We start from the raw sequence: 16,169 nt of genomic DNA on the forward strand, positions 1-16,169 counted from the left end.
TCATCCTATGCAGGCATTGAAAAAAAAAAGTTATTTCTGTATGTGCCAATTATACAAAAGGTCTTCAAAATATGTTAAGTGGGGGGAAAAATCATGGTACATAAGAGTGTAAGATATAATTCTGTGCTTTAAAAAAGAGAGGGAAAAAGGCATGTACAGTCATGCATCACTTAACAATGGGAGATTTCGTCATTGTGTGAACATGATGGAGTGAACTTACACAAACCTAGATGGGACAGCCCACTACACACTTAGGCTACGTGGTACTCATCTCTGGGACCACTGTCATATATACGGTCCATTGTTGATTGAAACATTATGCAACACATGACTGTACATATATGCTTGTAAACACCTGGAATATTTCTCACAATTAAGAATGATATCCTCTGAAAAGGGAAACTAGGAGTCTGGAGTAGAAGAGAGATTTATTTTTTAATATGTACTTTTTGGTACTGTATTACCTTTTCAATAAAAATAAATAAGAACACAGGCTGTGGATGTTTAAAATCTGGTGCCATCATTTTTTTTAACTGAGTAACTTTGGAAGGTTACTGAACCCTCTAATCCTCTGTTTCCTCATCTGTAAAATGGGGCTACTAACCTTCCTTTCTATAAGTGGCATAAAGATTAGATAGTATACGGGATATACCTAGTACAGTACCTGATCCAAAAAATAGTCGCTTTTGAGACAAAGAGCCCTGGATTAGAAGTTACTTCACAAGTAGCCAGAGACAAGTCATGTAACCCCCCGTGCCCTAGTGTCTTCAGTCCCTGCTTTGACTAGATGACCCCTGAGGCCCCTTACGTTGAGTTTCCCTGTTCTTTTGAAATCTTTTTCTTGCTAGAAGTTCTAGCTCCCAAGCTAGGAGGATTTGGGAGGAAATTAGGAGCTCCCAGGAGTAGGTGCTTTGGCAGCGCCCCCTTCCATATCAGACGCGAAGATCAGAGCACTGGACATAACAAACGAGTGTGGCTGTGGCTGTGGAGCCTTTCTTTTTTCCCAATGCAGTGCTGCAGTTGGAAAAAAAAATTATAGTGACTTGGGGAAGGGCCTGGAAATGGAACTGTGGTGGAAAAATTTTAAAGCAGTAGCAAGGAAAGACATGATTGCTGAAGAAATATTCTCCTGGATTTCATACGGTAGATGCCTGCTCTGTGAGTGTCAGCAGAAGGCTCTGTGGGAGCTAGAGGGGAAAATGCTGGTAATCGTGCTCTAGAAACAACCGTATCTGGGCAGTGTTGCCTGTCTGTGGTCCCGAGGTCTGTGCCATGCTTTGGGACTGCAGAAGGAGGTCTGAGATCTATACTCGGGCCTGGGGCTAAAGGGGAGGAGCAGCCCCAAAGGCCAGTGAAGTGAGGGGTCAAGGGTGTGAGAAACCCAAAGGGAAATCTATGTCATTACAGCTTCCCCTCCCTCCATCTCCAGCCTGAGAGGGCCATGTGTTATCTTCTTAAGGGAGCCTGTGGGTCCTCTCACAGGACTCCTCAGACAGGAGAAGGCACTTAGGTCGCTCTGAGAAATGTTGGCACAGCAGGCAGCTGGTCCTGACTCTTTCTCTCTCGTGCAGGTTCTGAGGGACGTCCTCAAGGATCTCTACCACCTGCTGAAACATGTAGTGCGTTTGGAGCCCGATGACGTGGCCAAACTCCATGCCCAACTGGCCCTGGAAGAGCTGGATGAGATAATGAGAAACTTCCTGTTCCCACCACAGAAGCTGGAGAAAAAGATTGTGGTCCTGCCATAGACCCGGCTCAAAGGACACCAAGGAGGCAGAGAGGGACCAAGCAGCCAGAGCAGTGCCCAAGGCTTCCAGCAGATGGCCCCACTGCCTCTTTGGTGCTGGCAGTATGGCTGACCCTGGAGGTGGCTGTATGTCTGGTCATTTACGTCTTCAGGCTGACCTTCCTAAAGCATCTGTTTAGCCATCCTGCATCCAGCTCAAAGTGTGTGACGTTAAAAAAAAAAGACTACAAATCTCATTAATCTGTACATTTTTCACTGTCCTGTAGCATTTAGAAAAGGATGTCTACCTGATGGAAATATATTTTTAACACAGCTCACAGACGTTGATTAATTGACCACTCTCTTCTTGCGACTTGAGTAAAAGAGGTTGTCCACCCATATGTCGCATATGTTGATATTCTTTCCTGGTGAGATTGTCGTCCTTGTGATAATGAGGAGCTGCCGGAGCTAGTCATCCCAGGCTGCTCAAGAGGCATTTTGGAGTATGGAGATGCAGTTGGAGGTAGGGAGGGGAAGGAAACCGTTATCAAAGCATGCAAAATTGAATAAAATGATCTTGGCTGGAAAGAATCACAGGTCTGAATCTGGTCCTCTCCTATTGAGATGGAAAGCTATGGTTTGAGGAGAACTTGATCTCTAGAAAGAGAATCAAGCTGGTTGAATCTTCCAGAGAAGGGTAAGCTCTGTGTTTGTCCTCTTGGGCCATTTTCCTTCGCTCCCCCTGCCGCTGTTTGCATAGAGGTCCCCTGATTATAGGAGAAGAGAGCCACACACATCTCGGGTGAGAGAGTTTATGTCCTGCGTCCAGTCCTCTGCGCCTTTGGAAAGATGAACGCTTAGACCATGGATTAGTGCCATGTAAATGCGTGCTGCACAGCGCGTTGCGTATTGGTGACCTGATACCAGGTTTATTGAAATCATTTCAGATGTGGCACTGTGGACTCCTCTTTATTTATTTGTATGTTTTGGCCACTGCATTTTGATTGCAGCTAAAAGAGAAGACAAAAAGGAGAAACTGGCTGGCTGCTTCAGACAAGCCCTCCCTGTTGTCAGCACCTTGACGAGGCTAACCCAGAGCTCCTTGGTCAAGTCCTCAGCTTTGCAGGGCTGCGTGTAGAATTTCTTAAAAGATTTTATCCCCACTCTCTGGGGTGACCAGGCCCAGGGGAACCAAAACACAATTTCCAAAAACTCTCAGCTGACTGAGGATCTGTATCTGAGCATGCCCGTTTGCCAGTTAACAGCAGGCTATTTCCCTCTGGCCAGATCACAGACCCAGTTCTTAGCTTAGAACCTTTGTGGTGGGCACGCCTCTAAAGAGGCCAGCTTACAGACAGTATGGATCACAAGTTAGCTTAGCAAAGAATTAGAACAAAGGCAGGCAGATGTTTTTAAGGAATATTTCCATTCAGCTAGGGCGGCTGGATTAATTTCCATTCTCCAAATCAAGGCTGTTTAGAAAATCAAGACTAGGGCTTTCAAATCAGAGAAGACCCTCCTTGGGACCACCTGGATATACAGAAATTCTTGTTTGTTGGTCTTCTTTTAACTAGACGCCGTACAACCCTCCTCACATAATCAGATTGAATATGTTAGATGATTTAACTTACAACTCACTTTGCATTTAATGCATTCCCATTCTGAGGACATATCCTAATTGATCACCTTGATTAGACTGAGAAACTCTCTAATCTGAAAACCTGGTCTCCTGGGGAGTGCCTTATGCAGCATCCTAGTCCCTGTGTCTCCGTTTATAAACTGTCTACTTAATTTGAATTACAGTCATGCCTCGCTGTCCACGGGGGATTTGTTCCAGGACCCCCGGGGATACCAAAAGAGTCGGCCCTCCATATCAGAACCCTTGGATGTGGAGGGCTGACTGTACTTGACAAGTAGCTGAAAGCATCTGTTCTTTATTGATTTTGATGGATTCAATTTCAAAGAGTGACTTTTTCTGATCTTGGTACCAAATTCAAGGGGAAGATACTGTAATGTAACCCTCCTATACATGACCAAAATATTTCCAAGTTATTAAATAATTCTTCCAAATGTTTATGTATATATGTATATCATATATATACACTATCTTCATATATATCTCCATCCTTGGGAAAGCATGAGAACTGAGAACTTTAGGATAATAAAAACACAAAACTAGGGGCTGGCCCGGTGGCATAGTAGTTAAGTTCACGTGCTCCACTTCAGCAGCCCAGGATTCAAGGGTTCAGATCCCGGGCATGGACCTACACACCTGCTCATCAAGCCATGCTGTGGTGGCATCTCACATACAAAATAGAGGAAGATTGGCACAGATGTTAGCTCAGGAACAATCTCCCGCCTCAAAAAACCCCCCCACAAAACTAAAAAAAAGAAAAGGCACAGAACTCCAGGGGCAGATGGCAGGAGCAATAGTGACACTTTCCTGCACTGGGCCTGTGGGGCGTGTCTGGATCCATGTAATAGCAACACACTGACGCCTGCCTCCCACCTCTGCCCAGCTCTTCCCTCCCAGGCCACCTTCTCCCTGCTGCCCCTCCGCTCCCCTCCCTCCACCTCTCCCGTCAAAGTGCTCCTGGCCTCTCACCCTCAGTCCCCTCCATTGTCCAGCAGGCTGTCACCCAGACTCCCTGGATCGCTCACGTGGTCTTTTTCTTGACCCTGTCCCTCCATCTCTCCTTTCTTTCCCTTCCTGGTTTCTTCCTCCCCTTTCCAGGCCCACTGTCCACAGCTCCCTGGCCCACAGAGGATGGCACTGCAGCAAGAGACTTGCAGGGGCCCCAGAGCTGTGGCTGCAGCCAAACCCCAGGCCTGCTGCCCAAGCCTCGACCGCTGCTTCAGGTTAGGTTTCCTGGACGTTCTGGAGAGTTTCCCTCTCGGCTGTGTTGTTCTTCCTCCTTGGCACAGACTTGTCCCTCTACAAGTCCTCTGTTATTTAGTCAGCAATCTCTTAACTTTCACTTTGCTCCTTATCATCTCTCCACACACATACTTTTCCATATTTCCTAATATTCTTCTCCTTTCTTCACCTCTCTTTTCCATTTCTCTGCTTTCCTGTGGCTCTGCCCACCCATCCATGTATAACGGCCAAGGGACCAGGGACTGGAAAGTAGGCAAGCAAATCACAGACAACAATTTATTGAGCACCGACTGTGTGCTCGATGCTGCCCCAGGCACTGAGAACACAGCAGTGAACCAAACAAACAAAGCCCTCACCCTCTGGGGAGGGTTATGTTCTAGGGGAAGGAGACAGATAATAAGTAAGATAAATTAGAAAATAGAATGTCAAATGGTGATAAATACTATCAAGAAAAATAAAGGGGCCAGCCCCGTGGCCCAGCAGTTAAGTGCGCACATTCTGCTTTGGCGGCCTGGGGTTCCCCAGTTTGCATCCCGGGTGTAGACATGGCACCGCTTGGCATGCCACGCTGTGGTAGGCATCCCATGTATAAAGGAGAGGAAAATGGGCACAGATGTTAGCTCAGGGCCAGTCTTCCTCAGCAAAAAGGAGGATTGACAGCAGATATTAGCTCAGGGCTAATCTTCCTCAAAAAAAAGGAAAAGGAAGGGGGATGAGGAGCATATGGGTGGGAGCTGTAGATTTAGATAGGTTGTCAGGGAAGGCCTCAGTAAGAAGTTGATATTTGAGTAAAGATCAGGAAAAGGTGAAGGAGCGACCATGAAGATACTCAGGGGAAGAACATGCCAGGCAGAGAGAATGGCAGGTGCAAAGGCCCAGAGGTGAGAGTGTGTCTGGCAGGTTTGAGGAAGACCTGGAAGGCCAGAGTGGCTGGAGCAGGGTGAGCAAGAGGGAAGTGGAGGGGCTTATGGGAGGGAGGTGATGCTCTGGATCACATCGAGCCTTGTGGACCACTCTGAGCAAGGAGCGCAGCCACAGACCTATTTCTACCTGAAGCCCTGCAGCTTGTTTTTGAGAAGTGCTTTGAGGCCAAGATGATAAATGCTGTAAAATGGGAAATACATACAACCAAAAGGAGTGCAATCCCAGCCACTTTGTTTTTTTCTCAATCGAAATGAAGCGGTGAATGTCATCTCTTTTCACCACCCTCCCCCTTCTCTGGCAGCAGCGGTTTCTCCTCATTGGCCCGAGAAGAAAGAGGAAGGCAAATGTGTTGCTCTGCCCTCAGTCCACCCCGCAGCTCCATCCCTTTGTCTGTGAGAGGGGGAGTGAATGGAGCGTCGCCTGCCACCTGCCTGTGACTCTGCCAGCCGTTTGCTGCGGTGGAGGGATGGCTAGGACATCTGAAAGTTGATCAATTGGTAGGAATCAGTTGGAGAATGATTCATCTGACCTGTACAAAACCAGACTGGTTTCTGCAGTCCTTCTGCATGGAATTCCAAAATCTCAGCTGGAATTTCAATGGCAAGAGAGAGAGTCAGAAACGGGGGCTGAGTCCCAGGGTGGGCTGTGAGAGGTGGCCGCTATTCCCTGACCTTGGAGGGTCTTCCCCTGCCCCCTGGACGGCTGCAGGCATGACCTCTGAGGGCCTGGCTGTGTCCTCCAGCAAGTTCTGCATCTACAGACACTCTGCAGTCACATGTAGCAGCCTCACTGCAGAGCCGGCTCCTCTGCCATGCACCGCTCTGCTTGGAACGGAGTCGCTGCTGCCTGAGGGCTGGGAATTTGTCTGAGAATCCTGGCTGCTGCGTCTCCCCTGCTGGTGGGCTCAGGGCTCTGCTCAGCACACCCCTCGCAGGCTGGCAAGTGAAGAGGGAAGGCAGACCCTCCCCCTCAGCCCTGGAAGGGGCTGCGCCACTATCATCTGGCAAGTCATCCCATTGTCCCTCCCCACAGTTCTTCATGCTGACTCAGTAGGTCCATGCTACCAGGAGGGCTCGGGCATTGCCCCCTCGCCCAGAGGACCCTCTGATGTCCCTTTGGGGCATGGAATAGCAAGACCCATTGCTCTGTTCCTTTAGTTTGGAAAGTCGTTTTTCATCCATAAACTTGTCTGATTCTCACAACAATGTCATGGAACAAGGAGGCAAGCTATTGTTATCCCTCTTGGGTGGGATTTGGCCCCAAGTCTCCTGGGTCCCAGCCAGACTATTCTGAACATTTGTTGCATACTATGGAGCCTTTCCCCTGCAAAGGGAGTACAGAAGCAGAAACCTTTCAACTAGAGCACAGTTTGGAAAGCAAAGTCAGGAGCTCATGTATACACATGAGCCGCAGCATGTGCGTCCCATGAAGATGTGGTTTGATCTCCACTGACACGTGCTGAGGGCTGCCTACCGACAACCCTGTGCCGGCCCTCTGCCCTCGCTAAGAGTGAGAGCCCTCAGCGCGGATGCCCTGGCTGCTTCGGGGGGTGTGTGCGTGTGTGTGTGCTTTATGATTACATGTTATATGAATTATAACAAATTTATTGTATATGGTATAACAGAGAAAGACAAATTTCCACGATCACACCTCCACTCCTACCCCAACTTTACCACTGACAAACAGTAGATCCCTCCAGATCTTTCTTGTCCTTTCACCCTCTTCCCAAGTGAACACTAACATACATTACTGCTTTCAAAAACAAAAATAGAATTATTATCATAAATAGTGTCCCATGTATTTTTTCCTTCGTCCTATACCTTGGAGACACTCTCCTGTCAGTATGTCCAGATCCCCTCCTTTGCGACGGCGGCATGTCTTCCACTGTGGAGGTGAGCTACAGCTGGTTTAAGCATTGGTCTCGAGAGTCAGCTGAATTGTCTCTACTTTCCAACGACTCTTCAGCAAATCTCAGCATAACTCTTTGCATACTGAAGGGTTTTATAGGATAAGTCCTAAGAGGTTAGAACACTGGATCAGAAAGCTATGAACATTTTAGATGTTAGTACCAAAATGTCCACCAGAAAGTTTGTGCTCATCCGCAATTCCCCATCCTCAGCTGACGTTGCTTTAATCCCCGTGAAATACAGGTTCAGTCTACACAGCAAAGTGTTGACACTCCTTCTGAGTAATTAAGGACTAGGACAGCTTCAGAGGCTGGAGTTTTCTGTGAACCAAAACCACCAATAGGGGCACAAGAACACACTTTGCAAGGACACTCGCCAGCAGCCGTAGCCCAGCTACAAGTACAAGTTAGTGGCTTACAAGTACTCATCCTGGAGAGAAGTCCTGAGCTTTACCAGACTCAGCTCTGACTCTGAGACTCTGTCTTGAGCCTTAAGGAGCTTTTGTCTGGGGTGTGGAATGTCCCCAGGATAGTGACGACAGTTTCCAAACCAGACTCAAGACATAGGGGCTGATGGCCCTCAGAGTATCAGGTTCATCCTGTAAAACCTGGGATGCATGATCTCTGTAGCTCTAAATCGCTGGACGCAACGATCAGTTAACACTATAAAGAGTTTATTCTTTTCTGTGCACTGGACTTACACTAGTCCACCAAGTCTTCGCACTGGGCCTGTGAGGTAGGTACCCCTGTTTTACAGATGGGAAAACTGAGGCACACAAGAGGCTAATTACTTGCCCCAGATTCCATAGCTAGTGAGAAGCAGCCAAACCAGTGTTTGGACCCAGGCAGCCTGGCTCCTAAGGCTGGGCTTTTAACCACTATGCTTTGCTGCTATGCAATAGATGCTATATTTCCAAATGGTAAACAACTGTTCTTAATGTAAGTGAGGACAAGAAAGTGGTTCCCAGACCAGCCCCAGTGGCCTAGTGGTTAAGTTCGGCACGCTCTGCTTCGGCAGCCTGGGTTTGGTTCCTGGGTGTGGACCTACACCATGCGTCTGTCAGTGGCCACACTGTGGTGGCGGCTCACACACACAAAAAAGATTGGCAATGGTTGTTAGTTCAGGGCAAATCTTCCTCAGCAAAAACAAGAATGAAAGAAAGTGGTTCCCTTCTTGCTTAAATGGACCACCTATATCAAGTTAAACTTCAGCCCTGATTCCCTTTAAATAGTGTCCTTGTATGTCAAAACCCAATCTCAACCACCACAGCTTGTTATATGGCTTGTGTTTGACCTTGTAGTTCACACAGCAGCTGAAGACAAGATTGGCTGAAGCTCCCCAGCCCACTGGCTCCCGTATTTGGACTGCTTTCGTAAATGGCTTATGGAAAGGCCGTTCTTCTTTCTGGCAGTGGCTACAGTAGCAGACACCTAAGACTGCCTCCCTGGGAGCAGAGGAGGCAGAGAGCCAGCTTGTGTGTGTGTGTGTGTGTGTTTGTACAACGCAGAAACTAACAAGTCTTCCCATGAGCTCCAATCAGAGCCCAGAAATGCCCCTTTGAAGGCTTGTTGTTTTTGGTTTGTTTTACCCTTTTATCTCCTGGAAGCAGGGTTTTAGTTCTCAGATTTCATTTGCAGAATGATAACAATGGATCACTTTAAACTGATCTTACATATATACGTTAATAGCTCTATTCCATGCCATTCCTTGAGAGGAAAAAAATGAGACTGGAATTAATGGCCATCTTTTGCAGAAGGGAAAAATAAGGTCCAGAGAGGTAAATTCTCGCAAATGAGAAGAGAAAGAGAAAAGGGGGAGACGTGAGTGCACTCGAGCAGAGGAACATCTTCCTTTATTCACTGGTAGTTCCTAGTATGAACCCGTCAGCCAGCACCCAACTCCTTCACAGAGATGCAGCGCGGCTGAGGGTGAGGGCTGCTGATGGCAGGGGAGGGCAGTCACCCTCTCTGCTGGGGAACTAGGAGAAGCTGCTGGGCCTTTAAGTGGCTTATTAAATGATGTAAGATTTAATCTCCACTGCCTTAAGAGCTCAGAACAGTGCCTGGGTGGGGCTTTTCTGACATGCAGCCCTAGTTGTCACATGCGCAGGCAGCCTGGCGCAGCGGAGAACAAAGCCGCCTGCTCTGCACTTCCAGGGTCTCCAGAACTTGAACAAGCCCCCCACATACACACCCCTCTATTAGTCCACACACCACTTTGGAAACTTCAAAACCTATGGTGACCGTATTAACCCGAGGGAAGGGCCATCCTAAAGTTGGGCTGTCTTTACTAAAAGATGGTAGTGCCGATGCTTCAAAGAGCTGGGTGTGGGCTGAGTCCCCTGCTCCCAGAGACACTGAGTGTCGGTGTTGTTCAGAGACTGCAAACCTCCAGCATCAGCCTTGTGGGTATTGCTCCGTGGCCAAGGCCATGACCACGTGAGAGACATAGTCATGGGGTCTCCATGCCTCCAAAGAGAACAGTTAGACTCACCACCCTAACCCATCCTTTGGGTGGGAAAGGCCCCCCAAGTGCAGAGGTTCTGTCGTTTAGAAAATGATAGCTAATCCTAGTGGGTTTTGGCAGCTCTGTCCTCTCACTGACAAGGGCTGGCTGGTTTCCCCCATTTCTCCTGGAAAAAGCAGACAGCACCTTTGCCAATGAAAAGATTCTACCCATCCAATTCCAGGTACGTTGCAGAGATGTGGGGACCAACCTGCCCATCTGGTCCCGTCCTCCTCTGTGTTTCTCCCTGGCTCTCCCTCCTGTGGTCCAGTTCAAATCAGCATCCATTCTCCTTTTCCTTTTTCCTTCCAGTTTGATAGCTCTTTGGTTCATCGTTAAGTTTCTAAGGTCATTAATTCAAACAGGTGTGGCAGACGAGGTGCTAGAGGACGATGGATAGACGCTCGGAGCTCTGGAGCATACTCCGGCATTGGCTGGCTCTCTGCCGTCCTCCCAGTGCCAGAAATGCACTTGCGAATCTCAGCTGAGGAGAATCTTCAGGATGTGTCCTCGACCCTGAATGCATAATGGAATCATCTAGGGAATTAAAAAAAAATTCAGGCCTGGGGCTCCCCTGCAGTGATTCTGACTAAATTGATCTGGGATAGGGTCCAGGCCTTAGTGTTCTTTAAAAAGCTCCCCAGGTTTTCAAAGTCTAATGTGCAGCAGCCAGACGTGAGAACCACTGCATTAGCTTATCTGGTGAGAAAAGAAGATTGTGTCGATGTGTGTGTGTGTGTGTGTGTGTTACGGGGGTGTCCTAACCAATAAAATAGTAGGACACACTTTGGGGGGGATCCCTCCCCACGAAGGAGCTGATGGAACTGCTCCTACCCTCAGCTCTCCTCTAATTGCTTTTATGAGGGATCCAGCTTTGGGCCTCCTCTGTGACAATGACTAATGATGTCTTTAATCAAGAAAGAGGACATAAGGCAAAAGTGCCAGCACACTTAAGAACTGTGGTTGATGTTATTATAACAACAGCCAAATGAACTTGGAACAAGTTTACCTTAAGCGATGTGTTCCCCTCCTGCTGATCTGGTGACGGGGACTGTGGACTGGGACTGCGTTCCGCTAAGGGCTGGGAAAGTGTGCGCGCACTTGCGTAAGGAGCAAGTTTGTGTCCATTTTGTGTGCAGTGAGTTATGAGCACGTGTGGGCATGGACCTGCGCAGGGAGGACCTCTGTGCAGAGGAGAGAACCTCTCCCTGGGGCTCCTCAGGCAGTAGTGCAATGCTGTTGACATCATCATTCTTGGAAATACTTTGTTCAGGAAAAGCATCCTTTCAGGTTACTCCTAGAACCCATATTTCCAGGTGCCTCCCTCCCTTACCCAGGATCACTGTGAGTGTGAATGAGGGGGTGAGTGGGGGCTGACGCCAGCTGGGGTGTGCCAGGCAAAGCATGTGCCCTGCTCGGGGCTGTGTTGCTAGGAGGAAGGAGTCTTTTTATGATTCACTGGAAGGTGCTGGATGAGCAGCCCAGCTCTACATAGCCCCCCTTCCCTGCTAAATTCTCTCAAAGGAACAGTGGGAGGGACTTAAATAAAGCAAATCGCTCCTCCTGTATCCTGGCCCTCCCAACTTCCCCGCTTTCTCTGTGGGTTGAGGTGGCCAAACCTTTCTCACATGAACGCAGATGTGATCAAGGCTGTGCCCCACGCAGCCCCAGCTTAGAAGGAAATTATGTGAACTCACAATTCATATCATTTCAAAATACCTTTTTATAACAAAATTATTATACCTATTAATAGAAAATTTGGAGGCTATAGAGAAAAAGGCAAAGAGAAAAAAAATCCATTGTTCTACCACCCAAACAAACCTGATCTTAATATCTGGGTGAACTTCTCTCCTGCCTTTTAATTCATAGGATTTAACAGAAAACAACAACGTAAATGTAGTCATTCATATGTGACAATTTTGTATCCTGCCTTTTTTACTTAGCATTGCATTATAAGCATTTTTGCATATTCCTACATTCTCTTCATGAATGTAATTTTTAGTAGCTGCACAATATTTCACCAAGAAGGTAGATAATGTTTGAAAATCACCTTCTGGATTTTTTTCTGCATTCACCTAGGGAAGGGAGAGAAAGGAAAGATGGCCGGGAAGAGGTTTTCCCTTTCAGGATTCCGAGAAAAGCATCTGCAGGTCTGGTTTGATTTTCGGTATCGTTCTGGTGTGCCCTCCTAATCCTGACCTTCAAGCCAGCATAAAAGAACCTGGCCCTGCACAGGGGCTGACTGCTTGCTGCCAGCAGAGCAGAGCCCCTTAATTTGAAATGAAAACGACTCTTCCATCCAAGGAGAGAGAGAGAGACTGGAATTAAAATCTCCCCATTGTAACTACAGCACAGAAAAGTCCTTACACCTGCTTCTTCAAACATGGCACCTAGAAATGCTGCTGATTACAGAGTACTTGTCAGTAAGAGGGAGAGGTATGAAAGGATAACTTTGTCTGGTAGTAGCTGCCTTGCTGTAGTGAAGGCACACACTTTCCACTTTGCATTATGTATTAACTGCTATTGCAGACTAGGCCGCCTTGAGGAGAAAGCCCTGTTTAGTCGGCGGGGGACACAGGCTGCTGCCCTTCGGAGGCAGTTTACACTCACTTTGATTAGCTGTAAGAGGTTTGGACTGTGGTCAGCCCAGGGGAGGCTGACGGGAGGAAGCCTGGAGGGACTGGGGGAGACTTGGTAGCTTGGCTGCCATCCCCTATTCCACTTTGCTTCGCTGGAAGCTGTGGGCTGGATGCCACTGAGGAGCACTGAAGCGTGAGGTCAGAGGGTGAGGAGGCGGCCTGTGGAGCGAGAATAGTCCTTCTCCCCTCCCCCACCCAGTCGCTCTCTAGGAGACCAGCGGAGCAGAGCAGAGCAGCACCTGGTTACTGGCAGGTTGTCCCACGGCTTCAAGCACCAAGTGCCATCAAGTGATGACAAGAGAGACTGAATGGCAGACTCCTGTTGGTGCAGGTGTTTGAGCATTTCCTGAGTTTGGATTCGAAAATTAGTGGAAAGGTGAAATCTTTGTCTGTGGAACTGTCAGCTTCACTTACCTCAACCTTCCAAGCCTTTGGCCCTTTCAATCTTCCAAACTGTAGAAGTCTCTTTCTCTGGGTTATGTCTTCACCTCTACCCTTACTTGTGCCCAAGGTAATTGGCACTGCCTGCCCTCACCTCCACTTCCTGGAGGCAGCGCCAACAATTCTCATCACTTCCCCTTCTAGGCTCTTTGTTGTGGTTTATCTGCCTTCTAAGAGGTCTCCTACACCCATTCCTAGTCCTTACCCCAAAATACCACCGCCTCAGCTGCCCTCAAACAATACTTGTCGCCTCTTAGTACCTAGCTCAGACATCTTCAATAATTCTCCATCAGCTACAGGGTAAGAGCCAGACTCCTTACTTGGTTACTCAAGGCCTTCCAGCGTCTGCCCCTCGCATCCTTCTCAGCAGCTGGGACTTATCCGGCACTTGCTATACAGCAGGCAGGGTTGCAAGTTCTTTTGTGTAAATTTATCGTTCCATCCAGGCCTCTCCTTGCTATCCTTCAAAAATACCTCCCCCATTCCTCTACCTGCTCTTGTCCTTAAGCTATTTCTCCCATCTAGAATGCTCTTATCTCTCTACACAGTCAGCTGAAGTTCTCCATGGAACTCTGCCCAGCCTATTCCGCTCAGAGATCTCTTTCCTGAAATCCTCAGACTCTTCTAGTTGGATCTGTCATCCACAATCAATTGTAAACTGCCTTGTACGGTCACATAATTTTTCAAGCGTATTTGTCTTCAAAGCAGATAACCATCTACATAACAGGGACCAGCCTGAGACTTCCTGGGACCAAAGCCTGGTTCTCCGCTCAGAGCAGGTCTTCAGTGTTTGTGAAATGCCACACAAATCTTCTACTGCCGAACCAAACAGGGAGGCTTATCCTCTGGAACCTGTGTAAAAGCCAATTCAGCACCATCTGAATTCACATTTTTAAGTGATTGAATACGGAATTAGTCCTATTTCTAAATCCCCAGTGGTAAGCAGAGATAAACCTGAGCTTTATTCTATCAGGCCCTTAAAGATTCACCTACCCATCTCCCCCTGAAAAGATGAATACAAAAAGGGCACCCGCCGAAAAGTTGATACTAATTACAGTCATCCTCCTTGGCATAGACTGGCCGCAAAGGTAAAGACTCTCCCAGCTGCCCGATAACACCAGGTCGCTGGCCCAGCAGATCAGAAAAGGAGAATTTGCTCCCCAAGAGGAAGCCATTTAGGGGGCGAAGCCAATTGGTATGGGCAGAGCGTTGATCATTCTCATGATGTTGCATCTGGACCTGCTGTTCACGTAAGAGGTTTTAATTGGCTAGTGAGGTGGTGCTGCACCAGCCCACCACTATAAAACTCCCTAGAGCCAGCTGAGTGAGGCAAGCAATAAGCCTGCAGGACAAATTTGGAGCCTTAGGAATTAACTGGGCATGAGATGATCCTGGAGCAGCCCCAGGAAACTTGCACCCAGAGAAGTCATGTTGCCGTCTGCTGAGGGCAGACGGGATCTTTCCAAACTGGCTGCTCTATTCATTAAGCTTCTAAACAGGTCACTTTCAAGCAGCCTGTGGCTGGATATGACTCACAGACACATTTTGCCTGGCCTGTGGAGTGTTATTCTCCCCCTACATTTGAAATAGTTGCCAACACTAAAACATTAAGAGATTTCACGTAAAAATCTGCATTTCTTGACAACAGAGCCCCTGACCATGCTGAGCCCTCCATCTGACAAGGACATCTTTAAATTGGGGCATTGGCTCCCCACCAGGCTGATGTGCTCATTTTTGTTCCTGCATAGCCCCTGCTTGTTTCCCTGACCCAAAACGTAGCAGACTGCAGATGAGGGGGGGGGGGGGCAGGACCAGATAGCTCCTCCAGTCACTCCTGTGGCAACTCTTGGCTCTGTGCTGACCCCGGATGTGGAGGTGGTGGCCCAAGGCTCTGGGAACCCATAATGCAATCAAGAGAAGGCATTTTTCATTAACACTCATCTCTGAACTTCCTGTCACCAAGTGTCACATCCTGGAGGGATGGGCATGTAGAATCCATAGCATCGGTAAACAGATGCCGTTCTCTGGTTGAAGTTAACTGGGGCTAACCTTTACTGAGCACTTAGCTCTCAGCCAATCTCTTCAGTCCTTCTAACAACCCTGTAAAGTAAATAGAGCCATTTCTGGGGTGAAGGCACTGAGGTTCGTGTCACACAGCTAGTGGCAGAACCAACTCCAGAGCCATCCTCTTAGGCAAGGGCTTCTCTCTCAACCTGTGCGTTATCAGCTCTTCTCAGAGCCACTCTGAAGTTGTTCAGAACACATGCCCATTGTGGGTCCACTACTTGTGTGTGTGTATGTGTGTGTTTTGTGAGGAAGACCGGCCCCAAGCTAACATCTGTTGCCAATCTTCCTCTTCCCCCCCCCCTTCCCAAAGCCCCAGTATATAGTTGTGTATCCTAGTTGCAAATCATTCTAGTTCTTCTATGTGGGACACTGCCACAGCATGGCTTGATGAGCGGTGCTAGGTCCACGCCCAGGATCTGAACCCATGAACCCTGGGCCACCAAAGCAGAGTGCGAAAACTTAACTACTCAGCCACCCAGAAGGCCCCCTTTTGTGTGTTTTTAAAAGCACACACAAAAAAATGTTTAAACCGTGTAGCGTATTAGTGATGATTTTCTCAAGCAAAAGTGTGAAATGATGTGATTTCTGCCTGGCAAGATAGGCATGGGTGGAGTAGGTGTGCCAGGAGTCTCTGCTTGCCTGGGGGAGAGAGGAGTGAGTGCCATGGCCCAGAGCGAGGGAGGGTGGGCAGGCGAGTCCTTGAGCCCCTAAGACTTCGGACAGGAGCAGGTTGGAGACTGTGACTCAGGTTCCTCTCAATTTGTTGCAGCTTGGGAAGAGGTGATGGAAATTATCCCGTGTGTTTGGAGAACATGTAAATTCATTTTTTACTAGTCTTTATCAATTCTCTTCAAGTTTTTCTGAGATTTAGATACTCAGTGTGTTCAGCTGATTCTAAACTCGCTTCCTCCGCTAACTCCCCACCTCTCCCCACCCCCCCCTACTCCCCCCCACCCCACCCCACCCCACCCTACTCTCCCCGACCCCACCCCACCTCTCCCCATCCCACCCTACTCTCCCCGACCCCACCCCACCTCTCCCCATCCCACCCAACTCTCCCCGACCCCACCCCACCTCTCCCC

The 16,169-nt window shown here is 48.3% G+C and overlaps 1 protein-coding gene across 1 annotated transcript in view; it reads left to right on the forward strand.

The window, feature by feature from the left end:
• The window catches only part of TANGO6 (transport and golgi organization 6 homolog), a 193,719-nt gene extending 189,923 nt beyond the window's left edge, over window positions 1-3,796 (forward strand). The window contains exon 18 of the mRNA XM_046683145.1: window positions 1,572-3,796. Coding sequence (XP_046539101.1) covers window positions 1,572-1,748 — 177 coding nt within the window. The 3' untranslated portion in view covers window positions 1,749-3,796. The remainder of the gene's footprint in view (window positions 1-1,571) is intronic.
• Window positions 3,797-16,169: the final 12,373 nt, after the last annotated feature.

Source organism: Equus quagga, chromosome 13 (assembly GCF_021613505.1).
Source record: "Equus quagga isolate Etosha38 chromosome 13, UCLA_HA_Equagga_1.0, whole genome shotgun sequence".
Classification (NCBI taxonomy): domain Eukaryota; kingdom Metazoa; phylum Chordata; class Mammalia; order Perissodactyla; family Equidae; genus Equus; species Equus quagga.